The sequence below is a fragment of the Ceratotherium simum genome, chromosome 9, assembly GCF_057802395.1.
Source record: "Ceratotherium simum simum isolate JZ-2026a chromosome 9, ASM5780239v1, whole genome shotgun sequence".
Lineage (NCBI taxonomy): Eukaryota > Metazoa > Chordata > Mammalia > Perissodactyla > Rhinocerotidae > Ceratotherium > Ceratotherium simum.
The window spans coordinates 81,914,394-81,926,619 of NC_141908.1; the positions used below are offsets into that span (position 1 = coordinate 81,914,394).

The 12,226-nt window shown below is 36.9% G+C and overlaps 1 protein-coding gene across 6 annotated transcripts in view; it reads left to right on the forward strand.

Annotated features, from left to right (window-relative positions):
• The window catches only part of ADAM23 (ADAM metallopeptidase domain 23), a 151,456-nt gene that overhangs the window by 84,086 nt on the left and 55,144 nt on the right, over positions 1-12,226 (forward strand). For all 6 annotated transcript variants that reach the window (XM_087435701.1, XM_087435698.1, XM_087435699.1 and 3 more), the window contains exons 5-9: positions 1,217-1,299; positions 2,363-2,426; positions 5,947-6,019; positions 6,816-6,889; positions 8,626-8,691. In XM_087435701.1, coding sequence (XP_087291827.1) covers positions 1,217-1,299; positions 2,363-2,426; positions 5,947-6,019; positions 6,816-6,889; positions 8,626-8,691 — 360 coding nt within the window. The remainder of the gene's footprint in view (positions 1-1,216; positions 1,300-2,362; positions 2,427-5,946; positions 6,020-6,815; positions 6,890-8,625; positions 8,692-12,226) is intronic.

A 12,226-nucleotide genomic window follows, 5' to 3' on the forward strand; every position in this document is an offset into this window, starting at 1 on the left:
ATCAATCTTTTGTGAAGAAGAAAAAGAAATTTTCAAATGTGCAAATTCTCAGTATATTTATCTTCCATGAACACTTTTCCAAGAAAGTACCAAAGGATGTGTACCTTCAAAAAAGGGGAGGGTGAGACCATGAATGGAGAAGACATGGGGTCTAGAATTCAACCTAGAAGGGAGGCCAAGGGAGTTGCCGGGATGACGCTAAAGAGAAGTCCTGGGTGGTGGCTGTGATCAGGCCAGCAGGAGGATGAAGGGAAACAGCAGGAGTGTTTCCAGGAACAAGCTGAGTATGAGAAATTACCTGATATGTTTGACCCTAGGAAGGGTTGTAGATAATATCTTAGATAATGGGGAAAATTTAAGTGCTAAGACATGGAAAAGTTAGCAAGCAAGAAAGTGAAGCAAAAATTCTTGAAAAAATTAAAAATGGAGCAAGAAAGAAAATGTAATCATGGTGGCACAGCTATGAACAGTATATGCATAGTCATAATACAAAAACACTACATATCAATTTAACCAAATACTGGTGATGTGTGTTGGAATGTATTGGGGGCAAGAGGGGCTTTCAAGAGTCTATATTAGGAAGATAATTTCTAAAATGAAGTAAATCAGGACATAGAAGTATAAATGTTCCATTCACAAAGACATAGGTAAACAACAGAAGAAACAGCTAAAAGAGTTTAAAATGGTTGCCATGGAGATGAGGAGAGAGGGAGAAAGGAAACTGCTGTATTTTTTAAAATAGGCCTTGTAGTTACTATTTGACTTTGAAAACTAAGTTTATAGATTATCTCTAAAAAATTTTTTAAAAACAAATTTTAAAAGGTAGGCAAGCAGATAAGATTTTATGTAGTTTTCCATCAAAAATAATTATTAACAACACCTTTGGGATCTCTCCTCAGTTAGGTAGAAGACCTTATTCCATAACAATATCTGGTAAGCATCTCCTCCCTTACATGCTTAAGAAAGATATATAAGTTGTACTAGTTGCTTTCATGTCTTATTTCTTTAAAGTCTCTTCTCTTTCATTAACTTTAATATACACATGCTCGTTATAGGAAAATTGAAAAATTGCCTAGTGCTCTTTGAGATTTCATATCAACCAGGAGGAGTTTCTAGGACCATCTTGCACTTCTTTTTGCTTTATAGAAGCGTCTCAAAGAGTGAATCACATTGCAGAAAGCATAATTTCTCAGTTCAGCCTTCTTCTGCGTTGTAGGGTGGAGAACACTGTTACTACCATGGCAGCATCAGAGGCGTCAAGGACTCCAGGGCGGCGCTGTCGACCTGCAACGGACTGCAGTACGTGGGGCTCTCACTGGGAGGATGAACTTGCTTTCCTGCATTCAACCATCCCATCTTTCTTTCACAGATATTTATTTTAGTGACTGTTCTGTGCCAGTCCTGTGTTAGGGACTGGATATGGAGTGATGAACAAGGAGGGCATAGTCCCTGCTCTCTTAAAACTTAGCGTTTGCAGGAGATTCAGAGATTAAACAAATGATGACACAGATTAATATTTTATTGTCATTTTGGTAGGCACTGGGAAGGGGAAGGACAGGGACTTGTGGGGTGACTGAACTTCTTCCAGGAAGGGTGCCCAGAGGACATAGCAGTCAGATTAGACCTGAGGATGAGTAGGAGTTAGCCGGGTGAGGGTGGAGTGTAGGAGAGAGGAGCTCATGCTGCGGCTTCCAGGCAGGCTCGAAAACACATCTGTAGGCGCCTTCTGGGCCCGAACACAGAGCACTTCATGTAGAGGTCTAGTCGTGGCCGTGTGGTGAAAAAGGATCTTGGAAATCTTATCTTCCCACTTTATGAGAAGTCCCCTCTCCCAAAATTAAATGTGGTTTGCAGCACTGAGTGACACTGCTTGATGAGGATTCACAATTTGCCAGCACGAAGATACTTCTGTTTGCCTCTTCAGAGTCAAATGGTTTTAGGTTATTCTTATGCATGAAGAACCTGTCTATTTTCTTATAGATGATGTTGGGTTTGCATGATAAGAAATTTTGCTAGTTGTACGTTGTTCTGGAATGGTAACTTGAGATACTGGAACTGCATGAATATTCCTGTTCCAGATTAATCCTCTAATCTGTCCATTTAGTTGCAGAAGTTAATGCTATCAGGTATAGTTTGGACGCTCTTGGTCTACACTTTACACCTTTGTAGCCTGTGTGTTGTTCAGCACAGAGCTGGGACCACAGTGGGCCTCCGTACGGATTTGTGAATTAGATTTGGAGCAGCATAAAGGCATTTGTTCAGATACACTCTCTTTTTAAACACACGGTAGGAAGCTCACTGCTATTTCTTGCTGTTTGCTGTATTTGCTAATTCTCTCCGTGTGGGGTCTCTTGCGTTATAGTGGCATGTTTGAAGATAATACCTTCGTGTATATGATAGAGCCGCTGGAGCTGATTCATGATGAGGTAAGTCTGACTGTGACATCAGTTTCCTTATGGTGTTTTCTTCTTCCAGCATCTGTGTCTTTGAGCAATAAAAAGCACATAAGGTGGATTTCCACACGCACTTATGTCTAGTACCTTGTTTCAAGCTTGGAACGATACCAAGAGTTTTGAAGCTTCATTTGCACATCTCAGGCCACACGCCGGTGAGGCAGGATGAGAGGCAGCACACCCAGGTTTTCTGAAGCAAAGGCCGGTTCTTTCCAGGCTTTAGAGACAGCAGAGAGGACAGTTTTGTACTGGCCAACTTCTTTTCCTTTAAACTAGCGTTTATTCTCACTTCTTTAGATACTTGTGCAGCTGTAAGCATGTACTTACCTTCTGTGTGTCTAAGAATCTTCGGCAGGGAAATTGTGGATTGAGCTACGATTACATTATATAATATTTACTTTTCTTTAGAGATAGGGAAAAAAATGATGTTTAGAGTCATGCACAGGCCAGCAACCTAGGCAAGAAATCTGAGGGTATTATGCTAAGTGAAATAAGTCAGATGGGAAAGACAAATACTATATGATCTCACTTTCATGTGAAATCCAGAAAAACCAAACTCATAGAAACAGAGAACAGGTTAGTGGTTACCAGAGGTCAGTGGGGGAGATGAGTGAAGGGGGTCAAAAGGTGCAAACTTGCAGTTGTGAGATAAATAAGTCCTGGGGATGTGATGTACAGCATGGTGACTAAAGATAACAATACCGTATTGTATACGTGAAAGTTTCTAAGAGAGTAGATCCTAAAAGTTCTCGTCACAGGAAAAAAAATGTAACTGTGTGAGGTGATGGATGTTAACTAAACTTATTGTGGAGATCGTATTGTAATGTATACATTTATCAAATCATCATGTTGTACAACTTAAACTTATACAATGTTATATGTCAATTATATCGCAATAAAACTGGAAAAAAAAAGAAATCATGTACTCTAATAGTGTTACTCGCTAATAGAATGCAACCAAATTTAAAATCTGATATATATTCATCAAATAGTGTAATGAAGGCTTTCTACATGCTGGGTACTATTTCAGGTGCTAGGGATAAAGTGGTGAACAAAACAGACGTAGAGGCTGAGCCTAATGGAGCTTACAGTCTAGAGGCGCAGCTGGGAGTAAACAGGACGAGTAAGGTCATACATACGCTGTGCTAGACAGTGCGACCTGCTGAGGAGGAGAAATGAAGCCAGGAAGGGGGAGTTCCACCTTCACACTACCTGTCTAGGGAGGAGCACAAGGAGATGGGAGTTTTGAATGAAGACTTTCAGGAAATTAGGGAGCTGGCAGAACATTCCAGGAGAGGAGCAAATATGGAGGCAGGAGTGTCCCTGGTGTGTTGTGGGAACTGCCTGGAGAGGAGTGGACGGGGAGACTGGTGGGAGGTGAGGCCTGAGAGTAACAGGAGGGACGTCCCCGCGGTGAAAAACCTGCTGATGGGAAAATAGGATTCTGAGAGGGAGAGGGTCAGGATATGGCAGTCATTTGATGGGAAGCAGAAAACGTGTTTTATCTCTAGAGATTTCAAATGTAGATAAAATAGATTTTGAAACAGGTAGTGGTCATTTAGGCTATTGATAATAACGGTTGAACAGACGAACATTTATATTCTTTGTTGTGGCAATGTATTATGAATATGGGGTAATTTCAAATCTGAGGCAGAAAAGTCATTAAATTTTAAATAGTTAATGTTTGAATAAACCTGTATCATTTTCAGCTAGTCACTATAAAAATTACCAGATGACAAAGACACTCCACCTAGATAAAGACATGTTGACTAAGTGAAATGGTTTTTCCCTACTCCAGTGGTAAGTAAATAACCTGTACACAGCAAAATTATTTTGACTCATTCAGCAAAAAATTGACTTTGATTTCTGGCATTGATTAATGGCCCTGTTACCCTAAAAAACAAAACAAAACAAAACCCAAAGATCAAAACAGAGAGACCAAAATAACAATTCCCTAAGCCTTAGAGGTTTTAAATATGTAAAAGGAGATAATTTTCAATGCATCCCTAATAGGGCAATTTTGCAGATTTGATGAATTAATAAATGTATGTGACTATGTCTAATAAACTGCTGAAGAGATTTACAGATATAAACTGTTATGATAATGGTTAAGGCATTGGTTTTGCATTGTTATGCCCACAGCCGTATTCTCCAGGGGCTGATGGCTACATGCTGATGCCTCTTCTTTCCCTTCTTCCTTCCTGCCTCCTTTAGTTCCTGTGACCGTTGGTCCTCGTCTTCACCCTGGGTAGAGGGGAAGGAACAGCACTAGAAGCTTTAAATTAGTCAGTTTTTAGAATTGTGTTTCTAATCCACTTGTGAGTGTCATTACTCTAGTGATCTTTTCACCTGTTGCCAGAATTAAGAGTTTACGTGAATTTAGACTTTTTGATTTTTAGTTCATTATTATTATTATTAAATTTAGTATGCTTTACAGTAAGTCCACTAATGTGGATGGGATATTTCTAATGTGAATTCCTGTTATCGCTCAAGTAATAAATGAATAGCAAAACTCTTAATTATTGTCTTTTATGTAATCTATTGAGGACACTTTTTTATAACTGTTTTTCTAATTATAAAACTAATTCACTGTAGGAAATTTGGAAAAGCAAAGTAAACAAAAACTTAACTAAATAGTAATTATTAATCATCCTCTCCCCCAGGGATAACTTCTCTTCACTTTTCAGTGTACACTCTTCCAGTTTTCCAACGATATATTCCCATATTTTAAAAAATAAATTGGATCATTATTTTGTAATATAGTTTGTCTCAATAATGTGTCTTTCTGAGCCTCAATATTTTTATTTGTAAAATGGGAATGAAATGCACGCTGCATGGAGTTGTGAGGATGAAATTGGGTAATGCGTACATTAACAGTGCCTGGGACATTCTGTGCACTCAGTGACGGAAGCTAGTAGTAATCATAGTAATGATAAGAAGACGTTTCTAAAAGTGTAATTTCTAGGGCAAAGGATATGAATATTTTCAAGGTTGCTGATAGAATTGCTAAATTTCTCCCTGAACTATGCTACCAATTTACTCCTACCAGCAGTATACGAGAAGGCTTTTTGCCCTACAACCATAATTAACTATGGTTATCTAATTTTTAAGCCTTGCCAACTTGATGACAAAAATTGGTATATCTTTTTTTAATTTGCATTTTGAAGGAGTATTAAAGTATTTGTCATTTTTTCGTATACTCATTGACTGTTTAGTTTCTTTCTTGTGAATTTCCTGTTCATGGCTTTGAAGAAAGCTAAGGTTTAAGAGTAGCCAATAAAACTATGCTTTTTTCTAAACTACAGCAATTGGATGATGCTCTATTTTATTTAAAATTAATGTTTTAATAAGATATATACTTTTCATTTTTGATAGGTAAACAATGTGTAAATGTTTCCATTTTAGGAAGGATGTTAGAGAAAGTTCTAACACTATTCCATAGACGCTTGATCACATCTTGCTTTTTAATGGTCTGTAATTGTTTTTGTTTCAGAAAAGCGCAGGTCGACCACATGTCATACAGAAAACCTTGGCAGGACGATATTCTGAGCAAATGAAGAGTCTCAGTAAGTTTTAATTAAAGTCGCGTTATATTTCATGTGCTGGGAGCCGTGACGTGGTGAAGTGGGCGGAAGACGTGCAGACCTTTGGGAAGTGCAGTTGGTCTGAGATCTGGAGTGAGCAGAGTGCGTGGGCAGTGGGGTGCACTGTGGCTTTCACGCAATGAGGTGCGGGAGGCATTTCCCATGGAAAGATGGAAATGTGGAGCCTAGGAGTAAAGCTGCATCCGGAACCAGAGAGTGTGGCCAAATTTAACAGAGTGATTTACCGCGAGGTCCATCCTTAAATTTCCCTGGCAGTTTATTGCTCTTTAGCAAACTTATATCCTCTCTCTCATGCTCTGGTCCTAAGGCATCTTAAGTGCACGGATGTTGGTAAAAGCTTCTTTTGGGTTAGGACATGTGTATATGAATGCCAAAAGTCTTTAATAATTTATGCAAAAACTTATACATAAATATACATTATTTTAAATTCCAAAATGAATTAAGCATAGTAGAATTCTAAATTTTCAGATACTCAGGGTCAGGTGGTTGTAAGTCAAATGTGCTTATTCTAATGAGTCTTGAAGAGCTCATTATGTTTTTGATGACATTTGGAAGAAAATTCCGCCCTTGAGTTATATTTGTGACCAGGAGAATGTGAAATGTTTAATGATCGGCGTACTTTTTCATCCTAGTTTATTTGCTTTTGACATGATGTATGCTATCAGTGCCGCTATTCCTTCACCTAATATTTTAAAAACATACTCCCTTTGAAGACGCAGTCGAACATAAATTTGGTACTCGTCTTTCTTTTACGCAGATGTGGAGGGCAGTGACCAGTGGCCCTTTCTGTCTGGAGTGCAGTGGTTGAAGAGGAGGAGGAGAGCAGTGAATGTGAGTGTGGCTGGAGACGCAGGGGGCCGTTTCACTCGTGAGATGGTGTGGCTGGAGACGCAGGGGGCCGTTTCACTCGTGAGATGGTGTGCCTGTCGCCACAGGATCGAAGTGTGCCTAAAAAAGCTGGGATTTGGGAACCTCCTCTCGCAAATAAAAACAACAAACCAAAAACCCTATGATCTGAGTCTTACAGGCTTATTGCTTTTTGTTCAACTTTCCCTGTTAGTGATGGAAGTTGATGACAGTATTCCATGAACCCTGTTGTTGTGTAAGGAATGTATTGTTTTGGCTCTATTCTCAAAGTGTTTTCTTATGAAAATTGCAGTGCATTTTTTTCTATTGCAAGTACAACTGGCTTTTTTTCCCCATATGGTTTATAGAACATCGTATAAAACATTTCTGCTAACGAAAAACGTAGGGGGAGGAGTTAGGTTTTGAAATGTTTGCTATAATGCTTATTTGTGTTTCTTTCAAATTAAAAACTCTGTTATACCAAACTTTGAAGCTGGATGTGTTTTTCTGAACAGAATGAATCCCTTTGACCGTTAGTATCATGACAGTTCCTAAATAAGAATCATGTAATTATATAATCAACAGCTGTCGTATGGCTCCCATGTACTGATACGTGTATAGGGGCTTTGTAACTGAAATTATGTTCCTCATCTTTTTCATAATAGATTAGAAAGCTGTAATGATGGGGACTGTTTAGTAAGTACATGGTGAATGCTGTGTAACTGAGAATTAATTCCACAGCATATAGATTACATGGTAATTTACTAGATAACTTAATGAGTAATTATACTGGAAATTGCACATTTTAGATAATGTTTTGCTGAATGTATTTTTTGTGGAAAAATTAGACCACCAGCCATCAAAAACTTAGTTACAGGTTAAATCATCCTCTTTATTTATGAGCCTGTCTTTGTATTGTGGTGATTATGGATACAAATTTTTTTTTTTTTTTTTTTTTTACTTAGAGATCTCTTTTTGCTTACTCTTGAAGATGTGGTTGGTAATAATAAGTTTTATACAGGATGCTAACATTTCACTACAGTCCACGCCATCATGATCAATGACCATGTACTTTTCCAACTATGAAAAAGAAATAAAAGTCCAAATGATGGCTAAAATACTTACCCTTGCTCTTAAAGGATTATCTAGTAATAATCAAAATTTAGAAGAATTTAGAATATTGTAATTGTCAGTATTTGTTCCTTTGAGCAGTTGTATGGTTAAGAATTTGTACATTATCATTAGAATTGCACCCCATTGAGTTCATGTTCCTATGTGATACAGTGGTGCCTGCCCCAGAGGTGCTGTGCCATTCTTATTACATGAATTTTAAGTAGGTTTTCTTTGAAGTTTTAAATAGATATGTACATTTTTATCTTATATCTTAATGCCAAAGAAATTGAGATTTATTTATTTTAACAGAATAATACTGTACATTTTTCTCTAGAATATTTTTACATATAAAAACAACATGGGCTGTTCTCTATCTTGATGAGCACTGTAATGGTAATTAAATACAGCTCTTTTCTGAATACTTGAATGCTTATCCACACTTTGCAGTCACGTTTTTAGATTTCCCTGGCCAAGTTTCTTCCAGGGTGTTTATGAAGTAGGCAGCAAAGGGTTCTTCTGAAATTCAGGGTCAAGCTACAACTTAACAGTCAGCATCAGAGATATTTTATATCAGTCACCTTCTGAACGTAAACTTTTACTTTCCACAGCCATCTCGTGGTGTGTTTGAAGAAATGAAATATTTGGAACTTATGATTGTTAATGATCACAAAACGGTAAGAATATAGAATCAATGGGTTGTAGACCCGGTAACTTACTTAAGAAAGAATACATTTCACTTTATATATAATCATTATTTGTTACTTATTAAAACCAAGATATTTAGAGGCTTTATTTTTTTTGGAAATATTAAATGACTTGATTTATTTCATGGTGTTTGGAAACACTGGGTTTCATAGAATTTTCACAACTCTAAACTTTCCCTTTGTTTAATAATGACTGTAATTAACGGATTTAACTACATACTTGTTTGGCATCTTCCACTTGTCTTCATTTAAAATTCTGATTCTTTACTTTGCTTCATCTGTGTATTTGGTTACTGCTTTCTAATTTTATTCCACCTCTTTGTTCTGCTAACATTTTATTTTGTCTTACTAATTATTATGGTTTGTGGCAGATGTAATTATGAGATAAACATATATAATAAAGGTATGTCCAAAGAGACTATCTTTCCCTGATGATTTATCTTCTTTAATTATTGGAAAGATGAATAATATTGTGTTACTTTTGTCAAAGTAAAATGTGATTCAATGTGCCACTCAGTAATACTTAATAAACATGAAAAATAATTATTGCCCTCCATTGGCCCCTCTTGAAGATTAAGTAGAAACTTTCTTAACCATACTCTATTTATTTAACCGTTTCCCTTATAAAATATCTTGGCTGAAACCTAGAGCATTCTAAAGAGTCTTGGTCAGTAGCTGTTTGTTAGTATACCCAATAGTTGTGGGGTGCTGATCAATGTTGAACGCCCGGCTCTCTGAAGAAAAGCCTTGATTTGCAATGTTTGCTGATATCCAGGTTGTAAACACTCCCACCATGGCTGATTTCAAGCTACCAAAGTGAGGTCACTAAACGGCGAGCTGGGCAAGATGCCTCCAGTTGCTCATGTGAACTGGGGGAGCTGGCTCCAGCACCCTGCGCCACACTTCCCAAACTGTTTAGGCCAGTTGTAATTACATAACTTAGTATTAAAAATTGCATAAACCAAGACAAATAGTAGTTGTTTTTATGAAAACTAAGTTCCGTTTCTGGAAAGATGAGAATCTTTTAAGAAATACTTAAAAGTCAGGTATGAGTGAAAAACTTGTAAAAGATAGCAACAAAAATTCAGATTGCTTTGCAAACACCTTAAAAGTCCTCGTTTTACTTTATGGAAATCGAAATTAGATTACTAGACTTATAGGATAAGGTTGTGTTTCATACAAAAATGACAATGTAGAGCCAGCCCTGATGGTCTAGTGGTTCAAGTTCGGCATGTTCCACCTCAGAGGCTCCGGTTCAGTTCCCAGTGGCCGGCTCAGTTCTGTCAGCAGCCATGCTGAGGCGGCGGCTCACGTAGAAGAACTAGAAGGACTTACAACTAGAATACACAACTATGTGCTGAGGCTTTGGGGAGGGAGAAAAAAAAAGAGGAAGATTGGCAACAGACATTAGCTCAGGGCGAATCTTTCCCAGCAAAAAAAAAAAAAAAAAAAAGACAATGTGAAATTCTAATCAGCAGACCCTGCTCAGAAAAGACCTTGAAACCAAATATTTTTTTAAAATATAAGGTGACAATTTATATTTAAATTTTTATTTGAGTCTCTACTTTAATAGTTGTTTTCCATTAATTACCAAGTACTAGTTCAATTATGTTGAATATTATTCACTAGAATACCTCTTAATTTTATATGCAGGTTTATTTTATTTACCAGTAGCTTTTAAATATATTGCTTGATATATGTTAGAAGAAGCAGAATTTTTCAGAATTACATACAATTTAGGAAAGATCTTCCCTGGTAGAAAGGAAAGCCAAATGTGCAGGGAGCCATTTTAGATAATGAAGGCTAAAATGTGAGTTTCTGAAAGATTGCTTGAAACCCCAAGAAAATTTTTTCATCTGAATTATTTTTGTTGATTGGAACATTGAAATTTTTTCCAGCTACTTCTCAGTCCTTAGCGTTGTGCTGTGTTCTGAAATTATGGCTTTAGGATCCTAAGCTTTTTCCAACATCCCTTGTACAAATACTTTTTTGTGTGCGTGTGAGGAAGATCAGCCCTGAGCTAACATCCATGCCAATCCTCCTCTTTTTGCTGAGGAAGACTAGCCCTGAGCTAACATCCATGCTGATCTTCCTAAACTTTATATGGGATGCTTCCACAGCATGGCCTGACAAGCGGTGCATCAGTGTGCGCCCTGGATCCGAACCCAGGCCGCCAGCAGTGGAGTGTGTGCACTTAACCACTACGCCATGGGGCCAGCCCCTGTACAAATACTTTTAAAGTAGGGGAAATAATAATTAAGACGTATACAACGCCTTTAAATTCACAAAGTACATTCACATATAGCTGGTAATTAATTGATAGAACAGTTCTGCAATTCATGACCTGTAATTCCACGTCTCTTGTTCCACCACACTGGGTTAGGAAGGTACATGAAACTATCAACCAGAGAGCAGATCTCAGTAAGTGTACAGATAGGAAACTTGAGGCCTTTTTCAACATTATATGTTTTAAATTTATTTTTTAATCCTTTAAAATGGAAGCATTTAAATAATCTTGTGTTTATTTTATGAAGAATAAAATAGCACCCTCCTTTAAAATATTGTTTTCATATGTGGAAAATTTCTACACATTATACCATATGTTCTGTGATAACGATACCTTATTTAGGCTACCAAATCTTTTAATGGTAAATCTTGGTAATTCATTTTATTATTATTATTAAAATGACTGAAAACTGGGCATGATATGTTCATCTATCTTTGAAACCAGGAAAAAAAACTTAATTTGCACTGATAAGTTTGGAGGAAATATATGTTAAGAAATGAAGAAAAAGAAGAAAGCTTTTATTTTTGAGTGGTAATATTGCCTAAAGTAGAAAGAAATTACCTAAGAAGATTTCTACTATTTAAATAAATATTACATCTGGGCTAATAGAATTGAACATATTTCTTTTGCTTCAAGACCGGGTTACATCCTAGTCCATAATAGTCCAAATAAGTGTCTCATTTTATAAGAATTCTTCTTCTTTTGAGAGTTGAGAAAAGTTGTTTTTTAAGATATGCTTTATATGAGATGAAGATAGTTTTTGAATTTGATTGCCACAGGAAGTAGTAAATCAGAACACGGATCAGAGTACTTAAATTCAGCTGTTGAAAGTAAAACTGAACTGGAATAATTCACCTCTCTTTTTTGGTGTCTGGAGGTTTGCTGTTGGATTTTAGGGTGATCATGGCACTGAGATGACTCATCTTACAATCTCTGTGCTAGATGAGACAGCACAGTGATTTTGATAACTGTCACCCTTGGCTTGAAAATCAAGCTCTAATTTTAATTTTTTTCAAAAGGCAAATTTCTTAAGGATTGTATTTGTTCAGGAAGGAAAAGCAAATTTGGCACTTTAAATGTAAATTATTTTCAGTGATCAGAAAATGTGAAAGTAAGTTTTATCGTAAATGGAGATTGCACATTTTTCTTTGTATGAAAAATTAGTTCTCATTCCTTCAGGAAATAGAAACATTTTGCCTACATTTCCATTCAAGCTTA